Source organism: Thunnus maccoyii, chromosome 12, assembly GCF_910596095.1.
Source record: "Thunnus maccoyii chromosome 12, fThuMac1.1, whole genome shotgun sequence".
Lineage (NCBI taxonomy): Eukaryota > Metazoa > Chordata > Actinopteri > Scombriformes > Scombridae > Thunnus > Thunnus maccoyii.
The window spans coordinates 22,949,110-22,974,815 of record NC_056544.1 but is presented as its reverse complement, the minus strand read 5'-3'; the positions used below and the strand labels follow the sequence as shown (position 1 = coordinate 22,974,815).

The following is a 25,706-nucleotide window of genomic DNA, read 5'->3' as shown; positions in this document are numbered from 1 at the left end:
CTTGATTATGGTTTACATAGATGGTTAGTCTGTCTGTCTCAGGGGCTGGGTTTCTCTTCTATCCAAGAAGACGAAAAAATCTTTGAGTTTCAAGCATGACGAGACAAAGACACTGAGTGAACACTGACAAATAATGATTTAAAAAAAAAAAACTTCCAGAACTTACCATGGCCATAAGGGAGCTCAAAGTTTGCCTTTTAGGGGTAAGTGGCAGATGTTTTTGTTTGATCCTTTTTGGGGTAAATTCCTTCAGTCTGCTGCGAGTGTAACTAACCGACAACAGTTTGACGTTAACAACACTGTAGCAGAAGTTAGCTACACCGACTGTCACGATAACTGTCGATTTTGGTCGTTTGTGTTAACCGACTTTACTTTATGGTGTTGTTCTTTGATGAAAAAACTTGGAAATGTAACTAACTTCTGTTGATAGCTAGCTTGGTTGACTGAAAACCAGTAGCTTATGGGCCGGTGGGCGCAGCAATGATTTTTAGATTCGTATTTCTGTCGTCTGTGTCTGTTTTTTTCTTCTCAAAAGTTGATAAACCGTAATCTACGTTGCATTTACGTTTTATTTTTCTAACGGCTCTGACAGTTTATCATCCATTACGTCATCACCAGACTAACGGCTACAAGCAAGCCGTTAAATTTCCTGCTGCGTAAGCAAAACACACCAGACTCTCTTTATAATGGGTGTCAGGGATGGTTCAGCGATGTTTTAACTGCAAACCGGACGTTTATCAATGAAATAAAGATGAAATGGACATTTGGAAAGATATATCACAGCTACCAGGCCTGCGCATACGGCCGTAGCCCACCTTTTAATGCTCATAACTATACAGTGTCTACATCAATCTATTGTTACCCCTTTGCTGGTATTTATGGAAGATTGTATTCATAGTTTAACCTTGTGAAGCCTGGATGAGAGCTGTCATTGTGCCTGGATCACCACAAAGGCATGCAATATACATGACAAGGAGTTCAAAAAAGCCCTCAAAGCCTTGAGATTTCATGTTAACTTGCTGGGTGGTTGGGTTTTTGTTGTTTTGTTTTGTTGGGGGTTTAAACAGATAAGTGATGCTGGCAATAAATACAGAGCGAGTTGCAGAATTGGTGGACTAACAGGAACTTATCTGATGGGGGTGGGCATGTGACCAGACAGTTGCATAATCAATAGGGGGTTCAATAGTGACCACTGACTGTGTGTATATGTGCTGGGATTCATGTGTGACCTTCTGTTTTCAGGACACTGGAGTTGGGAAATCCAGTATAGTTTGCAGATTCGTTCAGGATCATTTTGATCACAACATAAGCCCCACGATAGGGTAAGAGCATTGCAACACAAATCACCAAAACACATCAGTGTGACTACCAGAAACAAACAAAGCTTAGTTAGACAAACATCTCACTTGCCCAGACAGAGGCGGTGTAAAGCTATATTCAGGCTTTACATGGTCATGGAAAACCTGGAAAAGTCATGGAGTTTTAAAATATAATTTTCCAAGCCTGGAAACGTTGTGAAATTAAGTAAAATCATCAAAAGTTTTGGAAAAGTCATGGAATTAAATTTTGTTGTCTGTAATGAAAATGTTGTGAATGGTTATGGAAATTGTATTATGCATCCTTGAAAAACAATGGAAAAAATTAGAAATTTTGTCTGTGAAAATATGTGGGAACCATTTGTTCTTGCATTTATGAAGACCAAAATAAATTCAGCAGGGTTTGTTTCTGATCAAATAAAATCAATATCAGCAACAATTTGTTTGAATACCACTGTGTAATGTTGAAGTAACTAATAGAAAGTCAAAACTCTATGCTAATGTTATGACAGTGGACATGCTAATATACTGATTACAGGCATCAATGAACTCTTTAGTACTTAAACGCCACATATATAGCCATTTATAAGCCATTTCATTTACAGAGAAGAAAGAAAAATGCATTACCCCATTTGATTTAAAAAAAACAGCACAAACCAACCCATTTGACCCATTTAGCCCAAACTAACTAACAGCTCTTTGAAAGTAATGGTTGAGGTCACTGTTAGCAGATGTTTAAAGCTTAGTACTGTGATGTGGTATCAGCAGGAAGCAAATCTTGCTGTGTATTACTTTATTTTAACAACAGTAACCATTACACTGAACGCATGCCTATACTTTTTAAATAAAATCCCATAAGTAAGCACAAAATAAACTCTAGTACCAAGCCTATAGGCAGCAGATTTATGAAAAAAACAAAATCGTTCTAAATACAAATGAATATACCGTACATCAGGCAATTACCAAGCTTAAACACTTTAAGAGAATGACGAAATGTGGGAGACTTCTGTCGAATCAAGACCTTCATATGGCAACATTTGGCTGAGATTGATAAGACTGATTGATTGATTTGACAATCATAAAATACACATAATACTGCTTCACTTCAAGACATTTATTACATACAAACTGTCAAGGATTAAATTACACAATAAAGACCGCCGGTTTATTTCCATTGTGGGTTCCGTGTCATACGTCATTATACTCTGTGTTATTTGTTTCCTGCTGACTTGTACTGATTTATTTCCTGTGTTTTTTTTTAAAGAATGTGCTTAGAAACACTGTTGTGAAATACATGTAACCGTCCACAGAGCATCATTCCTGACGAAGACGGTGCCATGTGGAAGTGAACTACACAAATTCCTGATCTGGGATACAGCAGGACAGGAGCGGGTCAGTATATCTATAACATGAATTCTTCAGTTAGTTACTATTAGCTTTAATTTTTGCGCACATGACTACGAATCACGTTTTTTTTTTTTTTAAGTTAATTTTCCGTTAAATTTTGCATCAGGGAGCTAGCAGTGACACAATCACTTCACTGTCAGCGGTCCTCATGACATCAAGTTATTATTAGGCGTGAAATAGGATGATTCACATAGGGTTCAAAGGTCACGAGCCTGCAGTATCATCAGTCTGATTCATTTGATGGAGGGCAGGGGGGGATGGTGTGTGTAGCTGAAGCTTCGCAGACATGCTTACTGCAGGGGAAAACCTGCCTATCTTCTTGTTTGTAGTCTGGAGTCTGTTGCTTGTGTGTGACCAACATCCCACAGTGAAAAATCTGATTAAAGCATTACTAAGAATGTTTTTTGGGGGGTGTTTATTTGAGGAAATGTTTGTCTCTGGAGGTGATTAACTAAGATATTGTTATGATCACTGGCTGTATACAAATTAAAGATACCCTGTGGAGTTTTTGACTATTAGTAATGCCGTAGAGTAATGATGAGTGATTTGTTTGTACTTCATGTATTGCCACAAGCTCAGAGGTCACACAATAACAAAGTTCCGCTGAATGCAGTGGGTGGTAATGTGTCATAAAAACAGCAATGTGCCAGTTAAAGAGGAGAAGAAGACTGCAAAGTGATATAAACAATGCTCAAGTTTCAAAAGATTAAAGATTTTAAAAATGATTTCAGAAGACGGAATTGTGTTTGACATGTTATATCATGGGTGTACACAATGAATTTTGGTGAGAAACATTGAAAGTAGTTAACAGTGAAAACTCCACAGGGTACCTTTAAACAGGATTTGGCAATATTATGTAGTGGCTGTAAAATATTCTCTTTGAGAGAACAGTTTTAGACACTTGAGCAACCTTCAAAGGATCTAACTTTTTCCATGACTCAGCACGTAAGAATGTTAAGACATAGTCTTTCCACAGTACAGTATACTGCATCATTCTTTTATGGGTTAACACTACATGTTTTAATTTGTGAGTCAGTTTCACATGTAAGATTGGGTTTAATTATACTGGCTATGGACTGTTGAAATCATGTTTGTAAAGCACCTCGGGTAACCGAGCCGTACAACTGTGCTTTACAGGATGATAAATTCAGTGAGCTAACAACTATAAATGTGTTTGTCTTTTTTAGTTTCACTCATTAGCTCCTATGTACTACCGAGGATCAGCTGCTGCTGTCATTGTCTATGACATTACTAAACTGGTAAGAGTAACAGCACACTTCTTATTTCCAAACCAAAACAGTAACATTAAGTTAAACCTAAGTGATGTTTGGGATGACATGTTCAAATGTCCAGACCAGCAGACAAAATCATTGTAACAAACTACTGTTGCTCTTGAACAATGCCCTTCACCCCATTGATACCAGTGGAACTGTTGTTTTGCTCAGCAACTCCCTGGTCGATTTAATATATAAAAATGTGGTAGCAGGTTTCCCCACCATGCCTGATGTAAAATTCAATTACTTTTCCATCACTCTTGGATGCTGTGCTTCCATGACCTACAAATGCCATTCCTTTCTGGTCTGTAACTGGAAAAACACCATCTAATGCAATAAATATGTGACACATGTAGTAGAAAATGTTGGGCGTATTCTTGTAAAGTGACCACGATATTAGAGTTAAAAGTTCCTGATTAAAGATCGTGCTCGGAAAACTTGCTGCTCAGAGATTTGACCATTATGTGCTCTTGTTGACCAGGACTCTTTCCAGACACTGAAGAAATGGGTGAAGGAGCTGAAGGAGCACGGTCCAGAGGACATTGTTGTAGCCATAGCAGGGAACAAGAACGATTTAGGAGACATCAGGTGGGCTAATTTTGTTCTTCTGCAGCTGTAAAAACCTGCTTCTCAGGGTACTACATGCTCAGCAGATGTACTTTTTGATGACAAGTGTTATTTAATTGGTTTAATTTCTTATTAATCTTCTATGTATTTTGTGACACAACCTAATCCTAGATACTAAAAGCATGAAATAAATCAGTAACAAACTAACAAAGACTGAGTGCCATGAAACAAATTGCTAACTACCAGCCACTAGAAGGCATATTTCTAACAGTGACAAGCATGACCTAACAGCCATCTCTGTAATAAATACCTTAACTCATCCTTCTCTTCCATGGCTCATCATTTCCAGCAGTCTTCCAGAGCAAACTAGTTAGAGATGGAATGGATGAAAGTCTTTGATGAGAAATTTTATTTGCCACGGGACCCTTGTAAACTTGTGAAACTTATCCACACTTACTTTTGTGTTCTCTCTTTACAGGGAAGTGCCTATGAAGGAAGCTAAGGAGTTTGCTGAATCGATTGCAGCTATTTTCATCGAGACTAGTGCCAGAAATGCTGTCAATGTTGAGGAGCTCTTTCAGAAAATCAGTAGGTGTAGGCCTTTGTGTGTCTGTATCATGTATGTCAGTATATACCTTTTTTTTTTGCAAGGTAGCAACAAAGAGAAAAAATAGTGTTACTGACTTCAAGCTTGTCAAGAAGAAAGGAAATGTAGGAAATGAAATCATTGAAGTACCTAAATGTGACTCATGTACTATTAAAAGAGTTCACTAGTATTGCACTTCCAATAAGTTGAGAGACTCACAAGAGACAGATTCAAAAATAGTAGCATCTTTCATTAGACCCTTCCTGCCTTCTAAATGCCCATTTACCCTTTTAAATGCCACACATGCAGTTTGGAACACAGGCTGTCTGTTAATAACTTTATGTTCTGCCATAAAGTGTTTTTTGGCATTTAAAATGACAGATTTATTCTTTAAAAATTAAGAAACATATCTGTTTCATCTAAATAACCATTGAAGTGTGTATCAAAGCAGCAAAGCAGTGGCCTTGGCATTATGTTTTGGCCAACAAATATATCACGTATTGTTATGTGGTGACAACTTACTGCCAAATATAGCATTGCAGTGTGAACAATACTATATTTCATGTAAATCTGCCATGGCAACACTGTAAATGACCCTGTGCTCTATTTTAGGTAAACAGATTCCGCCCCTGGAAAATCCTGAAGTGGACAGCAACGAGTCCTTTAAACTCACCCGGCAGCCTCCTCCGTCCGCCAGGAGATGCTGTTAGTATCAACAGTGTGGCTGATGAATTTACTTCCTTCAGCACCAGGGACCCCACCCGCACAGCACATAGTCCACAATGCACACAGTGTCTTACTCCAGGAAAAGACAAGAGACAGTGGACAGACAGAGGTCAGCTTGCCTGTGTGGTCAACTGCAACATGAGACAGAAAAAACATGAAAGTATTGATAGTATTAGTATTAAATTGGTCAATGCGCCAATTTCATCAAGCACATTTTGTTCATTTAATTGTAGCAGTTTTAACTATGACGGTGTCAGAAAGCAGAAAGCCTCCAGTTTGTCCCCCTCAGGTGGTGTTTTGCTGAATTACAAAAAAAAGACTGTCTATGTGGTATGGTACATAGCTCATTACAAAGAGGCATAACCCTGCATTAAGTAGCAGTTTTATCCCATTATCCTCAGTCACTTTCAAACAAAGCACAAATTAATAACAAGTCATCTAGGTGATCTAGCTAATGTGCTTTATAAATCCAGGTTTTGGTTGTTAATGCAAATGCATTTTCAGCTCGAGAGCCAACTGCTCTGTAGGTTTTCATTGCACTGTGGCTTTTAATGGCACACATTAAATGGACTTTATCAGTAGTAGCAGCAGTAATTTTTTTTTTTTTATCATGGCTATATTTTCCCTCTCATGGAGCTTTTGTGTTCATGTATGTGTCACTCCTGTATAGAATTTCATTAGAATATTTGAAAGGGTTTTTAAAAGGTTGTTAAGATCGAACCTCAGACGAGCTTTCACTTCTACAGCTCAGATGCAGCAGCTTTACATTCCACTCTGTCATGTGTTTTCACACATATTTGCTGTATAAGGGTTTAACTGTAATGCCGTAGAGTGAACAGCTTAGAGGCCTAAATCATAAATTACAGTATGACACCCCCTGTTGAAACACTGTGACCAATGCTAGAATTGTTTACATAGTAATTTGTTAAAGATGTTTTCTACATGCTGAAATGTTTTGTCTGAAATTTCACTACAGGGAATGACTGTATACTAATGCCAAACATGAGTTTTTCCATGTATTTTTACCTTAAAAAAAAGGTTACATTTATACCATTATGAGGAAAAAAGCATGCATGTATTTTTCTCTAATTTTAAATATGTTGAAATGCTGTTAAAATTCCAAACAGGTTGTGTTCTGTACACTAACCAAACTCTAAAGTAACATAAGAAAGTAAGGAAAGGGTAGCAATAAATATAGATTAGCCCAGTGGTGTAATTTGAGTAATATGAGTTTGTATAGTGTTTGCTGCTGTTTCTGTGTCAGTAGTGCTTTTGGATTTGACCACTTGAGATTTTTAACAGCACTTTTTCACACAGCATTCATTTGAAGTCACTTTGTTTTGCAGTAGTTGTGCTCCACAACAGTAGTATTGTGCGTGTTAAATAGGAGGCCAACATAGCCTCCTATTTAACATTATACATTTGACTTAAATAACATGTTTACATTTGTACTTTTTTCAGTTAAAAATGTACCATTTACCCCTTTGATGAACTAATTGAGTTAAAGTCTCTGCTTTTCATTTCATTCAAATCATATGACCACAATCTTCCACTAATCTGAAACTGAAAGGTGAAATTGAATTATGAGCTGCTTGGTGAATCAGAGGTACCATTATGTCAAAATAACTGACAAATTTAGGATTGATTTAAAAAAACGAAAAAACAAAAAAAAAACTTCACAAAGCTCATTGTCAGTTCACTTCACAGTTTGGCATGATATTACTTCCATACAAGAGAAAATGAGGAGTAAATTATGAGTTTTATTAGTATTACATGTTACCATTGTGATGGAGATTTTCAACATGTGCTATGTTCATTGCTACAAAAGTGCCTTTTTAATGTTTTTCTAAACAGATGTATATGACATGGCTAAAAGTGCATACTGCTAGAATAATGCATGAATTACTGTTCTAAATCAGTGCAGACTTTTTTTTTTTTTGCATAACATTCAGTTTCAAAACTGCCAAGTATCTGCAGCCATCCCTATACTGTATGCCTAAGTCATGCTTTCCTGTATCCTCTGTAGAACAAATTAACTTTTGTATATTAATCAGTGTAATAAAGTAGTAATTATTCTATTTTGCTGGGGTTTTTTTTGTGTGTTTAGGTATGTTACTTTTCCCATCTGGAGCATGATTTGAAATGGTTACCAAATACACCAGAACATTATACAGCTTCTCTCTTATGTTTAAAAGTTTGTGTACAGAGACCAAAGGAAGAGAGGAGAGGGTCAACTAACAAAAGGTCATGACTTGGATTAACCTCCTGATGTCATGAGAACATGGTATGTATCGCCGCTGAGCCACCCTGACATCTCAGAAACCTTAACTAGTGAAAAATGACACGATTGGGACTTAGTATAGGTGCTGACTTTTGAACTCTTATGTAAAAAAAAACTTTGGAGAAGTGGTATTACTCTTCCACAACCACTTTTCTTTGATTCTAAGAATAAGAAACACTTAAGAAATTAGTCTTGTGTCATGTTTTCACATATATTGTTAAGAAGTCCTTTTGAAAAGCTGTAAACAGCACAAATTACATGCAGAGTGAAGCATTCCACAGAGTCCTATCCAGTACTCTGCTTTGGATTACTCTTTCAGCAGCTTACAGACGAGAGGCCAACACTTCATGTCACGAAGACGGATTTAACCGTAGCCACAGTTGTCAATGGTCTCTAAGAGAGTAAAGTGGGATATTAATAGTTCAAACTGAGCAAAACACACTGTAACTGTATGAAACATCAGGATTCCTCTGCAATGACTTGATCAATTTCCTTAAAGTTTTATTCCTTAAAAGGGTCAGGACACATTATCAGCATCACAAGTTGTTGTGGAGAAATAGTATTGACTTTGTTTCTCTAGAGGAAAGTTGGGGATTTTTTCTTTCATTTCATTGCAGTCAAGAGGTTTCTTTTTTTTTTTTTTTTTTTTTTTTGCAGCTGGCCTCTAGCGCCCTTTAGAGGAACTGTATCTTGCTCTTTAGCATACAGTCATGGCAACCTGTTTGATAGTTCACAATCAAAGAAATTTGAATGTGATCCTGTAGCTTAAGCCGGTTAAGAATGGCAAACTGAACATAATATGCCTCTTTACAACTGTGATGTCAGGCCTTCAATTCAAACAAATGAAAAATTGCTTGTTCTAAACCAACTTTTAAATTCTTCTACTACTGAAAAACAGAAATCCTATTCAGGGACTTCATTATATTGTTTGCCATTTGAAACACATAAAAGATTCCAAGTCGTGTATGTCATTGTGTTCATACTTTGTGAGTAGTAAGTTGTTTGACACTGACAGAAAGTCTGCTGCTCTTAATAGACAGTAAAATATGTGGGTCAATAATAGTTAACTGTGTGAGAGAGTAAGATAAGATTAGGACAGAAATTTACATAACTAAACACATGACTGATAAAGTGTACCACCACATTAAAATACATGTAGGTTATGGCACTGTAAATCAATTTTGGTAAATAAAGATACATTTTTCTATCTTTACTCCTGATATTTTTTTAACTTCATAAAAGTTTTGGTTCATCTTAACTATAAAATAAGAGCCTGATCAATAAATCGGCATGCCGATATTAGATTGTGACAGCTATATAAACATTGGCATATATGGCAGCTGATGCGTGACAAGATATCGCTGTCCTTAAAAACCAGAAATGAAACAGTTTTGTCGTTACATAGTTTGTCCACTAGAGGGCACATACAAGTAAAAACTATTTAATAACCAAATCTAAGGGATCCTTTAAAATGCTCACTCATGTTATGTATTTATGCAAAAAGTGAATATTGGCCAACATATCATTATCTGATTTTTCAAAACTCTCACATATCGATATTGAGATCGGTGCCACCATCAAATACAAGATGGCCTTGAGAGATTATCCTTCACTTGAAGCTTGAAAAAATCTAATTTACATTGAAAGGGAATGCAAATAAATTTGAAAGAGTCTGGAGACCTTTTGTTACCTACTATGACAACCTATAACCCAAATAACAGACTGGGAGAGTTCCTAAGCTAATTCTTTCTCGGTTTGGAGCAACACTGTAGTTGTCCAACTAAGAGTTATTTTATAGAGAGTAAACTTTTTAACTTCGTTTTTTTTTTTAAAACAAAAAACAAAACAAAACATAACAGTAACAACTTTTTATTTCTTTTGTTGTTCATGTCCATCTAAATGAGGTTGTATGTCTGTTATGTTATTTATGCTTGTTATATGTTATGTTACATGTCATTTTGGGAGGATGCTGGGTGGGTGGGGGATATGTTGGGGAGCAGGGGAGGGGTGGGGATTAAACTGGAACTATTTCATATGTTGATTCTGTGTTTTATAAACTGCAAATGTCCAATAAACAGAAGTTAAATATTAGATAATCATAATAATAATACAGAAAATGTAACTCTGCCAGGAGTGGTACAAATGCAAAATAGGAAATTAGGAGGAATATATAAACAAAATTACATATTTTGAAGTTCAATTGTAATGAATATGTTTACGTTCTGCACTTAGTTTTAAGGGACACTTACCTAACATAGGACAGTTCTCAAATATTAACAACATGATTTTTAGAGTAGGAGGTAATTTAAAGTGAAAACAAGGCTCACATGCTATGCAGGTATTGTGCATGACTGTGCTTGTATACAAAACAGCCCCAATTTGTTGTTCCTCTTTAAACCTCTCGATACCTCTACACCATGTAACTTATATTTAACTGGGTATGGGTCAAATCGGGACTCGACTCATTTTGTAAAGTGTTTTCAGTGTACACGCAGTATAACTACATTACTGGACCATAATCACATCAGTTGCTCAGCCACGAGGGCGCGCAACAGGGTTGTGCACTCGCGCGTTCAAGTATTTGTACCCACATGCTCGTTCTCAGAGCTCAGTCAGCGTTTGACTCAGTGGTGGCAGCAGGGGTTCGAGGATTTCCACTTGTCAGTTACTCCCCGATCCCGAAATCAAGTGCATCCCCTCAGCTAAAATGTCAAAGTTGGATCAGGTCCTCGTCCTTGACCCTCCCTCTGACCTCAGATTTAAAGGTAGGTAAACCAACAAATGTGCTGACGTGTTTGAAATGTCTTCGCGAGTAGCGGCGGAGAATTAACCTGACTGTAATGATTTCACACACTGCTCCTCAAGCGAATTTCGTTGCTAGCATGCTAGCTAGCATTCACCGCCATTTTAAGTTAGCTAGGGACAAGACGGGCCGCTATATCCTCGCACTGTAGTGACGTGGATAGCCGGCGTGGCGTGCACCTAGACGGCTTGCCGCTCATGTCCAGCTAACTGACAACACGTAGCAAAGTGGTGGAAGAATAAGGGGCAACTGCCAGTGCTTGTCACACGGATTTTAAATGAATATATAGCGTAACACACAATGCTTTCACTTTGGTAACAACATGAGCTACTCTGCTGTTGCCGCTAGTATGTTTCCTCAGGGCTCAGCCTATTCCCTGAAATTCCTACCGTATATAACCCGGAGATTAAATGAAAGGAAATTAACTTTTTAAGCGACAAATGAAGCGTCCATCCTGACACACCTCTGGTAGATACTTTGCCATGTCAAGCTAGTAAAATGAGCAGTTGGAATCACAAACTTGGCTAACTAACCGACGTAAACTGAAACGTTAACAACCAATTGTTTTAAGTGGCTAATGTTAGTTCGGTTCTCCTAACTCTATTAATAGTTTTTTGCTCAGTAGTGGATATTAATATTGTTTTTTGCAACCCATTCATACGAAACCTAAAGAAATTCACACATTAGGTCACCGCAGATTGCTTGGCTGGCAGTGATAACATTCAATGATGTGTCAGTTAACCGTTGGCTAACAATTGCTAGGCTAGCTTGCTAATGCAAAAGTTGATAAGAGCTATAACACCATGTACATTGTTAGCTGCTACTCCAACAACAAGCTGTCTTGTTTTTAAACAATGCAGACCTGTCAGCCTTGTTTTGTTACATCAACCACTACATGTCGTTTAAGCATGTGACATTGGTATGATTCCAACTGTTGCTCTTGATTGGTTCACAATGTTTTCAAGTCTGTTTTAAAACAATAGTCAGGTGCCCAAATGAACGCTGAAACAGGCTTTTCTTGCCATTATCATTCCTCCTGTTCATACTGGCTATTTGAAGATCTCCTCATGATGCCTTTACAATGTAAGCGATGGGGGCTAAAATCCACAAAAATGTATGTAAAAGTTTATCTGAAGCTTCAGCCGTCCAAACTAGTCAAATTAAGCAGATTTCTCTTAATGTTAGTCTTTTTTGTGTCAAAGTCCCTCTTTTTGTTACTACCACTGCAGCTCAACAGGGAAACACTGTCAGAGGAAAGACAAAGAGGGAATTTTATGCAAAAAAGAAGTAAATGTGGCAGATATCCCCTTGGTATGACTAACTCAGACTGCTGAAGCCTCATATAAGCTTCAAGTAAACTTTTAAATTCATTTTTGCACAAAATGACTGTCTACACACTGTGGATTTTGGCCCCCATGAGTTCCATTGAAAGCGCATTTGAAGGGAATCTTTTAATATCCAGTATGAACAGGAGGGATGATAACAGCGAGGAAAACCTCTTTCACTGTTCATATGAACACCTGACTGCTGTTTTAAGACAGACTTGAGAAATTGTGAACCTATCCTTTTAAGTGATCATTTCACGTGATCAAGGTGACAGTAAAACTGTATTGTGCTGATGTTAGTAGAAATTTTAATGTAGCTTAGCTAGTCTCCCAAGGTCATGATATTGTAAAACAATGAAGAGAGATTTCTTTCCCCCACAGCAGTTGAACTATTCTCTTTTCATGACCAGTATTCATTTTGACCCAGAATTCTCTGCATTTCTGTTATTTGTTCCAGTTACTAAGGCAGACATTATTGCTGACAAGGCAGTGTTTTATTGTTGCTGAACTTAAGACTCTTTGTCTGTTGTCTTGCTGATCTTACGAGGCTGATTGTCAGATAGGAGTAGGTATGAGTGGATACTGATTGTAGCCTGGACTTGACAGGATTGTTAAAAAGGTCACCAGTTCAAATACCAGACCTACGTGATAGCTTTGGGTGGGGTTTAGTCATTGAGATACTTTGGTGATGAGGTGTCCCTTGTGAAACTGAGAGAATCATTCAGATTCATTCCTATGAGATCCGATACCTGGTGACTACACAGACTGGGGACAAGCGAGAAAGACCCATGTTGACCCTAAATCCATAATCATTCTCTATACTGTATTAAACTGGTCAACGTTTTATTTCAAACCAGATAAACTGTTTTTTCTGCTGCTGTTTGGCCTGTGACTGCATCATCAGGTGCAAGACTTGTGGTGGTGAATGGAGCCTTCTTGTGAAATACACTCGGTTTTTGTAAGCATGCCAGTAAAGGAAATTGCATATGGATAAGGCTGAAGATCAATGAAAACTCTTTGATCGAACTTGCATTTAGTTTGTGCAACATGCTACTGGTGCTTTAACAGTCACCTTAGTGGAGAGGCTGACAACAGAGGCCTGGCTGCACTGGTCAGCCCAGTCAGTTTGTTTTGGATACATAAAGGTTTTAAAAAAAAAAAAGGGCCAAAGTTAAACCCAAATACATAAATGAATGTTTGTCCTTCAGTTGACCTTTTAAATGATATCGACAGTGAGTGTGATGGCAGAGACATGATCCATCATAATCTGATCACGAAACTCCTCATTTACTTGATTACGAAATCTTGCTCTAATTAGACTTATTCTGATCACTGATCAGTCATATGATTTACATTTTCCCCTCATAAGATTAAACATTTAGCCTTTGCATACTGGAATGGATGCAAAGTTATGACAGGTGAGGTTGATATTGAAAATCATTAATTGACAATTCAAACACCTGTTCTTTACCACTAAGGACGAAACATACATTCTAAGGCACAAAGAAAAACATCCCAATGGCTGCGTCTTTAACCCATACCAATGTCTTAATATGAAATGTAAATCTTAATGCAAAACAGTTGCAAATAAAATGGTGTATCTTCTTAGTAGAAGGATAACTAGCAAGCTGACTGTGAGTTTGGTTGTTGCCTCTTGGCAAAGACTCATTCATTACCACCAGGAACATGAAATGAAGCGTATAATTGATCTGATCTAATATAAACCACTAAAACGACAGAGATGATCACTCAGGAAAGAATTCTGTATTTTAGGAAGAACACTAATGAAAATGAAGCGGTTCCTGTTCTGTTTTTAAGAAGCAATACGAGGAGAAGGAAGATGACCACAGCTCCTTTACTGTCACAGAGACGGAGCTAAATTGGTCTGCGTATATCTGAGAGCTGGTCTGTTTTAGAGCCTCTGCTGGGATTCCTCCAGCAAGCTAGAGGGGGCAGCCCTCCTTTCCTTGGCTGGTATTTTTAGAATAGGACTGGCCTGGGGGACCCTAACTCAGCATACATGCAACGAGATGAGAGAGACGCTGCTAACGCTGCTTAAGCAAAGGTGGCATCTCTGAGTTAGGCAATGGATGCAGGCTGTGTGGGTGTGTATCTGATGCGCACAACTGCTTTCCAGTGTTATATCCATTTCAGTCTTGATTTTAGTAATGTTCACAGTACAAAACACACTTTATTTAACCCAACCTTAAATTCCTATTTGCAGGGGGAAATTACTCAGTTGTCTTGTATGTCTTTCTTGAGTCTGACAAAAGAGGCTTTGATAAATATTTTGAGTCTGGATTCACTTGTTTAGTCTCTGTCACTGAAAGGGAAGAAGCTATTCGTCATAATATGGTATCTATGATTCATTTGACAAAAGCATCAGGTTTGTGTTTGTCCCGTCAGGACAGCTCCATGTTTCAGGCAAGTCCAAAACCAGCAAGAATGGTTGACATGCTTAGACTTTGACAGGCTCTACTGATCATGCCATGGACCTTTGATCTGTGCCATTATATCATATTTACTTGTCTTCATTTCTCATTGATTCAAAATATCCTAAACATCATAATTTCAACTTAAGAAACCCTGTGCTTAAACTCTCATTACTGTGCTGAGTCACCCATTGATTTACTATACATCAACAAGATATGCTGGTTACTTTTCACCTCTGTTTAAATAGGGGTGGGATGATACATGTGACCTTGACAAACAACATTACTTTGTCACATTGCCACAAGTTTATATGAAATCACAGTAAGTGAGGAAGAACCTCATATGTCCTATCACTGGCTTAATAGTAGCTATACAAGAAAGAACAAACATGTTTGAAGCAGAGATAGTGCATAGAAATATCAGATGTTGCAATGTAGACACAGCGCCATTGACAAGGTTTTTCAGGTTTGTAGGAATGTCTCTGTGACGCACCTGTGTTGAGAACAACGCCCTAGTCCTCACCGTAACTCTTTCGCTTGGTGGAGCCACTCCAATCTGGTCATGCATTGCCTCTTATCTCTCTGAGAACTGGGTGTGAAGGAGGGCTGAATGTTGGCTTTGTCAACAAGCTTAAGAAAGTAAGGAAAGAGAGTAGATATATTGTACATGAATTGAATTTATTTGACAGTTTTCACATGGTTCTGTTTTTTACCTTTAAAATACAAAGTAGTCACACTGTTAATCAGATGATCCTCAGAAAAAAAGTCATAAGTGTTAAAACATCCAACTAGCCCTTTATGGCAAGGCACAAGAAACAGTTTATTTTGAATGAAGGTACTTTCAGCTCAAAATGGAAAATCAAATAAGTATTTGCAGTTCTAACATGGAAACATAAAGTCCCTGGCAGGCATCATGGATAAAAATGTTTTGAGAATTTGTGCACACAAATTTAACAATGACTTCTTGTTTTGCATCCAGTAGAGCTGGGTTTTTAAAGATAATGCCACGGTGTGTTGAACAGCCAGAGAAGACCCTCATATCTTGACCCAACATCAAAATAAGAGTATTAACCCTAATAACCAAATGATTGGATCCTCTGAAAGATGTTATCCATGAAGGTGTGCACTTCAAAGGACCTGAAAGCGGGGATGAACCTGTACAACCTCCCCAAAATGAGATGATCTAGCCTCGCAGAGAGTGAAACAAATCTAGTTTGGTAACTCAAAATGAAAAATTTCCAACTTTATCATCAATGTTGCCTTCAAAAGGGCCGACAAGTGCAAATACCTATGGTTCTATGAAACACTACCTTTATATTACAAGTTGTGACATTAAACCTAAACATGAGATGAACAACTGGCAAAGTAGTGCAGCAGGTGAAATCTGTCGACCTCATGGATAGCATCCATCGTATGATGTCAGCTAACTATGAATCATGAGACCTTTTTTTTCCCTAGACTCCCAGGCTAATTGTGCTGATCGAGTTTGGGGTACCCCTGACTTGGCGTCCAGTTGTGTTTTCGACATGACATGGTTCATCAAAGCTAGATGGTGCTGACCCTGGTTAAGGACCTAATTTGATGCAAGCTCTGTCACAAGATTTAGAGCTAACTATTGATCTGCTGATATATGACTTGAGTGTAGCAGCATCCTAATTTCTAATATGAACATGGGACATTTATATGAAATTAGCTGTCTGGGGGGAAAAAAACTTAATTGATTCAGGTGATTTGGCCCATCTTTTCTGCAGGCATATGCAGTGAGTACGGGAAGTTCTGGAGATCTTGAGAAATGTCTCATGCTAAACTTTGCATTTGTAGGTAGTAGTACGTCTCCGGCATGGATGCATAATTAATGAAATATTTAGAGATGCAGTTTTGAAATTGCAAATGGCAACAGTTTATAAGGAGGATGCAGAATCTAAAAACTCTTATAATTGAGTTGGAAGTCTAACCAAGCAAATCATAGGTATTCAAATATTTTTAAACACAAGAAAACATTTGTTTGAGTATTTCGAGTCATACTTTCGAGTACTTCGTACAAGAATAATGGTAGTATGTCAGTGTTTTATTGCCTACTGCATCTTCATCAGTCCTGTTTCTAGAAGCCAAAGAAATCTCTATTCAATTAGTCCTCTTAGTCATGTAGGCCTAATTGAGTTGCAGCCTGACAGTATTTTTCAAGTAATCTTTTTAGAGTTTTTTTTTAACCTGGCATCAAGATACTGCAGGCCTATCCCTGCTCTGAGGATGAGGTGCAACTTTAAATATTGAATTTCCTCCGTTTAGCAACTCTGTAGACATGCCAGATATTTACTTTGCGTTATCTGGTATTTCGAATTCAGCAAATTCGCTGGAAATTTGTTTCCCTTGCAATTTCATGCAGCAGCAGATCATTTTAATGGTTCCACCTTTATCCCTGTTCTGGTTCCACTTATATTCTGGCACAGAATTTGCTACCAGAAAAATGTTCTTCAGATAGTTAATCATGATAAAGACATGGATTCTAAAGCGAAGGACTACACTGCTTTGTATATTTTTAGAGCAATGTGACTGTAAAAAATATGTTGTTATATGTGTATGTAAATATATTTTATTTTTCATTTTCTCTTGCGGTTGTGCTGTGCTGGTTTGCTCACAGCAAGAGTGTAGAGGTTCAGTGTTCTCAGAAAAAAATACAGAAAAGATAATTCATATGTGCTTGTCACTCTGTCCATCAGGTCCTTTCACAGATGTCGTCACCACCAGCCTCAAATTGAAGAACCCTTCTGACAAAAGAGTGTGTTTCAAAGTGAAGACGACAGCGCCGCGCCGGTACTGTGTACGGCCAAACAGCGGCGTCATCGATCCGGGAGCAACTGTCAGCATCTCTGGTGGGTTTTTTTTAATTCACTTTTTTCCCTTTTAAGTTTAGTGAACAAGGCTATGAACTTGGTCAAAGCTAAGGTGTTAAAAACCCAAACTGATTTGTGGAAGCACGGTTTCTACCCAAAAGCGTCTTCACGGTCTACATGTCATTGTGGCCCAGTAGAGTAGCAGATCAGATCATCACAACAGAAACTGAGCTGTACACCAGTCGTACAGCAGGGCTGAAACCACCACTCCATCAGTGAACAATTTAAACATTCACAAACTTTCCTTTTGTCATTTTAAATTGCACAGTATATCCACCTGATGGTCAGCTAAGTACTGCAAGTGAATTATGGCTTCCAATATTTTAACATAACTAATATTAATTTCTGTAACCAAAAACTAAGAAAACAAAAACGTAAGACTTTAAGCAAAACAAATGAGGCACTTTTGATTGGAGGGTCACTGGCTACATTTCCATGAACACCAGTAATCAAGTCCTAATGCAATGAAGGCCATAAGGTGAGAAAAATAGAGTCCTGCTGTCTAACTTGGTTAATGTGAATCTACTTATATCCAGAATACCTGTAATTACAGCAAGAGATGCATAGTACTACAATTTTTGGCAGTATTACCAAGGGACGTTTGAGTCATGTGAATACCTAAATGCAAAATCACCGTGTTGATTCAGCTGATAAGGCTCCACCAGAACAAATAGTGCAGGACACACCACAAAAACTACAGGTTACAGTGTCCTATGTTGGACTGTCAGGTTGGGGTGTCAGGTTTTAGTTTAAATAAAACTTTTGCATGTTAAATGTAGCATTAAAAAAGCAGTATTAATGGAACAGGCCTAAAAGGAACCCATGGAAACATTTGATTAATGTGTATGTAAATGTAGCCACTGGTAAATAAGGTTTTCTCTCTGCTTTACACAGTCAAACTAGCCTCAGTCTGGCTAATCTAATGTAATTTGGTCAGTTGGTATGTATATATGTAATGTTTCCGGTTACTGAAGTGTTTTGCTTGTTTTAAAATGGTGACTCTTGATAGTTTCCTCCAGTGGTTGTGGTCAGCTTGAATTGCTATCTGTTAGTTACAATATACTTCACTGATAATATTTTCACAGTGGGGAAAAATGGTATCAAAATGTCTTTAGAAATTCCCAAACCACTACTGTAAGATAATCCAATTCGTCTCTGCTTTGTATGTTTTAAATATTTGTTCATGAGTTGATTGACAGAAGATTAATCAGTAACTATTTTGATCATTGATTAATGGTTTCAGTCATTTTTCAAGCAAAAATGCCCATCATTCTCTTGTTTCTGCTCATCAATTGTGATGATTTGCTGCTTCTCTCTGTTTTACATAATTACAAACTGAATATCTTTGCGTTTTGTACTGTTGGTCAAAGAAAACAAGCGTTTGAAGACGTCATGTTGGGCTCTGAGTAATTGTGATGGACATTTTTTCACTTTTTTTTTTGACATTTTACACATTAAAGATGAATTGATGATGAAAATAATTGTTAGTTGCATCCCAAAAATATTTAAATCTTTGTCAGAAAATGGTTAAATACACTGCTTCCATTTGGTGCTTGTGTTGTGATTGAATAGCTGCTTTGAAAACATTTAGTAAATGACTTTAATTCAAGCTCTGTACAGCCTCCCATCACGGCTACACGGGGGGAGATTATTTGATACTATTAAAAAAAATTTGAATGGATTATCACTTTAATTGTACAATGATGTTGGCAATTTATATTTGCTAAATTACATTTGGAAAATAAACAATATCCTCCTTAAATTGGTTGAGAGACTGTAGAAATAACCAATTAAAGAAAAGGACAACAAGATGACAATAAGGCTTCAATCTTCAACCTTCAGTGTGAATTGAACTTAAAGTTGCCATATTACATGAGGAAGATATTGATGTTTCATCACTGAAGTTTACATCCTTCCTCAAATAAATGCAAATTAGATTTTGAACATGGGTTGTGTGTCGTCCTCCTGGAATTGAACACTGAGGTTTATTATGTTGAATGTTAAGTGTTTTTTCTATGTAGACATGTGCCTTTGCTCAAGTGTTATAACACTGTTCATCTTTTATTCACAGTCATGCTACAGCCCTTTGACTATGACCCCAATGAGAAAAGTAAACACAAATTCATGGTGCAGACGATTTTTGCCCCGCCAAATGTTTCTGACATGGACTCATTGGTGAGTGATTATTTTATTTATTCATTTTTTTAAAATTGCCTTTTGGACTTTTCATAAATATGTTTCCAAAACATATGCACCAAAACGTAACACGTTGTACCTCTCACTTTTCATTTCAGTTAGTTGTCGAGTTGCTAATTGAAAACCTGTAATCTTTGATTTTTGATGGTACAAGTGTTCCACCGCTCATTGTACATTTTTGTATCTTTCTTGACATTAAAAAAATTGAAAAAAAAAAACAACAGAATTTTTACTCTTGGATGAGGCCATTATGGCAGAACATAAAACAAACTGGGATGTAGCCTCCAGTTGTCCACCAGAGAGCAGCAAAGGCTCAGTCAGTCAGTACAAGCACCTACCCTGTAGTCGTGTTCATGAACTGGCTTGTCTTGAATGAGAGGCAAAATCCAGGAAGTGTAGTGGAACAAAGGTCTGACTGGTCCAGTTAAGTAAACTGGAAACTAATAAGGTTACAGATTTATCAGACACATTTGTTCCATTGCATTGCTCGACCTCAATGTAATTCTGTGTAATGCATTTGACTTTTGACATTGGTTATTCCTTTTATTCAGCCATAAAGCAGTTTTTTGTTGTTAAAGGCAGTTCTGTCATTGAATATATACCATCACAAAACAAATGTTTCAAAGTTTTGGAGTTTTGGAGAAGTAGTCATTCTAAAAATACAGACCTAAAATAAATGGAAGAAATTGCACATGATGTACGTGTTAGAGGTTTTTTAGCTGTACATGTTTCTATGTAATATCTAAAGATTGAAGGCTGTATTGCATGTGAATTGTATGGAATAGGTTGACGTGTGTGTGTGTGTGTGTGGATAGAATCCAGCTGCTAGCAGTTTAGGTTGATGAATAACATGCCCATTTTTCATCTCCGCCAGTGGAAAGATGCAAAACCCGATGATCTCATGGATTCCAAACTGAGATGTGTCTTCGAGCTGCCTTCTGAAAACGATAAAGTGGTAAGAGGCGCTGCTGTACATTAAAAACAGCTTATTTCCACATAATTTGAATCATAACCTGAAATATCATTTTGTCGATAAAGGACTTGTGTTGAAAATTTCCAGAATACTGTAGCTTTCCATTGAAAGAAAAATCCACTGCTGTAATGTCAACTTAGCAGAAAATGAGGTACCAATGGAAAAACTGGCCAAGGCGCCCTGTCCCAGGAAAAAAAAGTAAAAAAATCATAGCTACCTCAGTTTTTCTTATTCCCTTTGCTTACTCACTATACTTCATGAATCATTCAGCTGTTGCCCTCCCAAGCTGCACCTGAAATAATTGTTTTATGCTTTATACGACAGTAATTTAAATGGATAAAAATAAATTTTGGGTGCCAAGATGTGGTACAAATAGTGTAGTAGAACTCCTCAGAAAAATATGGACCTGTGTGTTTTGCTGTTACATGACACATAGCTGCTGGAGTAAAGATTGTTGTGAAATGTACAAGCAACACTGACATTCTTGAGCATAATTGAAAATACTGTATGATATGTAAATGTTTCATTATTGGATGCATGATTTTTTCGCATGCATCTTATTGTTGCGGAGCACATAAACCACAGTCGGTTGGTGCCTTTTGCACTGCATTTAACGTCGCCTATGCCGCCTACGTCAAGCTCAAGTACCCCGGCGTGAATAGCAAGTGCAGCTGCTGTGAAACTTTTTCAAGGTGAGCAAAGAACTAGAAAGGTGTAAGTACAGAGTAAACAGTTGGAATGATGTGGTTGTCAAGTAGCTGGTTGTTCCAACCACTACTGATTATGGTAGATAACAGTGTTGCCAATGTTGAACTAGCTAAGACTAGCTCACAGTTCATACTATATGGAAATTATAGAAGTTTGTTAAGTAGTTTACCACAACTGCTTAAGACCCCAATGAAGAACATGGAGCTGAATGTGGCTCAAGCGTTGTATTGGACTACATTGTGTAAAAATGTGTTTCCAAAACAACACCTTCACTAACTGGCCTCAAAAACTGTCATAGAGTTGATCCAACACCCCTCTGATGGTGTCAACAAAAAACTAAATGTGAAGATATGATTTCTTGCACTTGTATCCCAGTGAACACTGAAGGCCCGTTTAAGTGAGGTATCAGTATAATTAGGATTTGGATAATGACTGTTGCTGGACAGCTCAGCAGGCTGTCACAGTTCAGGTGAAAATGCCACCAGGGCCAGCCAGAGTTAGCTTACGTTAAGCAGATACAGTGTGGATGTGTAAACAACTGAGTCAGCACGATATCTTATCTCTGCTTTGGCACGTGTAGCACGCATGTAATGTGCAACATGGTAAGTATGTAACTTTCTAGGAGGAAAATGTAGCGAAGGATGTAATACTATAGTACAGAGACGCATGTTTGGGAGCAGCATTTTTGTACTTTGGTAAGAGGCTGGATAACAAACCTCAATACTTTTTAGTACGAATAAAATTAAATGTGTCTAAAACGATCAAAAATTGTCAAGTACTCAAAGCTGGTGACAATTACGGCAAAATTCTTGGCCACCAGGAATTCTTAAAAACAGGTAGTACCTGAAAGGCATCAAATACCTGCTCAGATTTGTAATCTAGTTTACCTCGTCTTTGATCAGATAATTCTTGTTTTTTAAATTTTTTTACCAGTAACATTTTACCACCTTGAGACAAAGTTCTTGTAGGTTTGCTCATGTTTTAGACAACATTTAACATTTGAGAACTATATAAAAAAACAAAACAAAGAACTTGTAGTAAAACATGTTTGTATCCCTCAAATTAAGGTATGAAAATAAGTATTGTTTTGGTATTGCTACAGAAAATAGGGTGCTGTATTGGTACAATTCATGAAAATGTTCAAAATATACCCAACCCTATGTTTAAATGGTTTAAGTAAAATACAGTTAAGTGCAGATGATGGAAGTGCAGTGAGACAGGGCCGGGGGGAGAGAGGGGGGTTTCTAGAAAAGACTTAAGTTAAAGTGTCTTTGAACAGAGGTGCTCATGTGATTAAGTGACACACCTCTTCCTTGAAGACAGACTTTGTCAGTGGGGAATGTGGTTGCTTCTCCTATAGTCTCATAGATTTATGACATCTGATGTTAGCTGTAGCAGTAATATACAGAAAGATTGTCTCTCACGGTTTATATAATTCTTTGTAAAGATGTCAGTATCTGTATAAATATGATTTTTATATGATAAATTTAGTACAATATCTAATCCAACCAGATATATTAAAGGTTTGAATATCATGATTGTTTTATGATGTATACCTCATATTGTCCATGGTAGCATATCATTTAGTCCAAAAATCACTTGAGCCTCGATGGGCTTCTTTATAAATGCTTGACTTGGATTGTTGCGCAGGGATTATAACATCATATCCTGTGTATTGATTGTCACACTTCAACTACAATACAGTAGTTGTATATCCATAATGCAGGCCTCTATTTCCTCATGCCGTCATGATGTTGTCTCTCCCACAAAACAAAGCCACATCAAACATGACTTTTGGAGAGGATGCATTTCCTCCCCGGTCTCTTTGATCTGACACTGTGAGCTTCTGGGCCCCGAACAAGGCTGCCTTTCTCTGGCGCAGACTTGCGTCTAGAGGTTAACCTCGCTGCTACTGGCCCAGGGCATGCTGAATTTCACTTCTCCCCCTCTCCTTGTCGGGCAGAATGACGTGGAGGCGACCAAAGCAGCCCCCGTGATGAACTCTGCAAAGGCCGACTCATCAGCAGCCACAGTGCCTGCCACTGCCTCACTGGATGATACAGAGATGAAGAAGGTGCTGGAGAAGTGCAAGAGGCTGCAAACTGAGATGAACAAGCTGGCTGAGGAGAACCGGCAATTAAAGGTTAGATGTGTTGAGTAATGAAAGTACAAGCACATGAAAGTTTCATTCACAGAATATCACTGGTACACTATTCTCTAAGTTCAGAGAGGATTTGCCTCATTTACACCTGGTGTTAACACGCAATTTATCTGGATAGACATCTGATCACAGGCCTTGTATTTATATTAAATACATATACTGTATTAAATACACAACTTGCATTTTAATGGATCTCAATATGCAAATTTGATATGCATTCAATAAACATGGCCTGTGTATGGAAGGTGAGGGTCATGAGACAGACAGACATAGCTGGAGGCAACCATAAGCTGCTTTTTGAGTTTTCCCTCATGATAAGAATCTCATTACTTACACTGTAATCAGAGCCAGTGGAGAATCTTGTAAACATTAGTGCTAGTTTGGTTACCCCTGTTGGTCACATGACTCATGTAGTTGTCCGTCAAGAATCTTCCAAAGCGCCTTGCTGTATGGAGTCATTTTTGCTTTGCATTCAGACCAGTTTTAGCCACAGCCCTCTCATTTATTTGGGGGCAGTGAACGCAGGAGGCTCTGGCAAAAATATGCAGGGTCATCTGGCGAAAAAGATCAATCAGGCTCAAGTTCTGCTGCAGCGCAACCTGATGTCATCCAGCAAGGCGCTGCATTGGGCAGCCTGCGTTAGGCACATGCAAGCACACATTCCTGGTGGGATTACTTTGTAACGTAACCGGAGTATTTTTACTGTTGACCTCACAAACAACACAATAAAGATAAAACAGTTGCAGCTGTCATAACTTTCCAGAGTGTAAAATCCGGACTCAGAGTATTATAAACTGCTGTGCAGTATTTTGGCAGCTGATAAGCCTAAATTTGTGGATTTGTTACTTAAGCAGGAGTTCCTGGATCATATTTCATGTCTCATCGGTACATGAAGCAGGTCGCATGTTCAGACCAGGTGTAAATGGGGTCTTTATGTGACCTCATTGACTTTACAATTACAGTTAATGGCAGCCAAATCAGTTTAGGCCAAATGTGTTAACTTTGATCTAATGAGTGCTTGTAAATCTGTCTTGCATTGCACCGATCTGTTTTCTGCTCTGCTGCGACACGGTACACCCTTCATTCGTCTTCCTCTTTTACAGGACGATGGTGTTAGAATGAGAAAGGTACCCCGCTCAGACCACGTGACATCAAACTCAACCAGCCTCCTCGGCCGAGAAGCCGGCGCCGCCTCCCTGCCCTCCCTCCTCGTCGTCATAGCAGCCATCTTCATCGGTTTCTTCCTAGGGAAGTTCATCTTGTAGACTGGGAGATGCATGCCAGCCGTATCCCCCGCCCCGGCTCCGGAATAAAAAAGGCCTGGAAAAACCGAGAAGTCTTTCTGTTGACTTTGCCATATCATTGGTAGTGTGGCCTACAGTGAACACATCTGTACAGCATCATTCGAAGGCGTCGCCTTTTTACAATCTCACACGGTTAGTACACACAGAGAGCTGAGAAAGAAAGGCGACAAAAAAAGTGATTGCTCCCTTTTTGGTTTTCTGTTTTTGATGGCTGGATTATACAGGTAATGTGGCGGGACAATGAAAGTTGTATTCTATCAGTCAACATGGAAGATGCACCTAAAGTGAACCATGGGCAAGAGGCAGTCAAAAGATTAGATTTTTTTTTTTCTCTCTCTCTCTGTTGTTTTTAATAGGAATTGAATGGAATGTTAGGTGTCTTGTAAATGTTGTTTTAAATCCTTTTAATCAAAAAAGGAAAGAACTTCCATCAAAAGACCTTGCTACCTGTTGCTGGATTGCCTCTGAAGTAAATTTGTTCAGTTTGTAATTTCTACTTCTTGTCTTGGAATGTTCAGGTCCAGCTGGGGATATAGGTGCCTCCTTCTTGTACATTTCTGTCCTTTTCCTGACAACACCAATGCAGACTTTATATTATTATTATTATTATTATTATTATTATTAATAATATTATACTACAGATCGTATATTCCTTCTGAGGCAAATATTGACTGAAATAAGGTCTCCATTCTTAAAATCCTGTCCCATGGTATTAAGCGTTGAAGAAATAAAAACGAAAAAATGTGGTTTTGA

The 25,706-nt window shown here is 38.0% G+C and overlaps 2 protein-coding genes across 2 annotated transcripts; both read left to right on the top strand.

Annotated features, from left to right (window-relative positions):
- On the top strand, window positions 1-7,954 carry rab31 (RAB31, member RAS oncogene family). Its single transcript, XM_042429859.1, has 7 exons — window positions 1-203; window positions 1,243-1,322; window positions 2,627-2,708; window positions 3,911-3,982; window positions 4,479-4,585; window positions 5,043-5,152; window positions 5,763-7,954. The coding sequence occupies exons 1-7, from the start codon at window positions 168-170 to the stop codon at window positions 5,858-5,860; spliced, it is 585 nt and encodes a 194-aa protein (XP_042285793.1). The 5' UTR covers window positions 1-167; the 3' UTR covers window positions 5,861-7,954.
- Window positions 7,955-10,679: 2,725 nt separating this feature from the next.
- On the top strand, window positions 10,680-25,706 carry vapal (VAMP (vesicle-associated membrane protein)-associated protein A, like). The gene is made up of 6 exons (XM_042429567.1): window positions 10,680-10,922; window positions 17,438-17,590; window positions 19,683-19,786; window positions 20,682-20,762; window positions 23,452-23,631; window positions 24,753-25,706. The coding sequence occupies exons 1-6, from the start codon at window positions 10,865-10,867 to the stop codon at window positions 24,912-24,914; spliced, it is 738 nt and encodes a 245-aa protein (XP_042285501.1). The 5' UTR covers window positions 10,680-10,864; the 3' UTR covers window positions 24,915-25,706.

Coding starts and splice junctions, on each gene's coding strand:
- rab31 (XM_042429859.1), top strand. CDS start 168: ATGGCCATAAGGGAGCTCAAAGTTTGCCTTTTAGGG. Junction 1,323..2,626: donor AACATAAGCCCCACGATAGG/GTAAGAGCATTG, acceptor AACCGTCCACAG/AGCATCATTCCTGACGAAGA. Junction 2,709..3,910: donor ATACAGCAGGACAGGAGCGG/GTCAGTATATCT, acceptor TGTCTTTTTTAG/TTTCACTCATTAGCTCCTAT.
- vapal (XM_042429567.1), top strand. CDS start 10,865: ATGTCAAAGTTGGATCAGGTCCTCGTCCTTGACCCTCCCTCTGACCTC. Junction 17,591..19,682: donor AGCAACTGTCAGCATCTCTG/GTGGGTTTTTTT, acceptor TTTTATTCACAG/TCATGCTACAGCCCTTTGAC. Junction 19,787..20,681: donor TTTCTGACATGGACTCATTG/GTGAGTGATTAT, acceptor CATCTCCGCCAG/TGGAAAGATGCAAAACCCGA.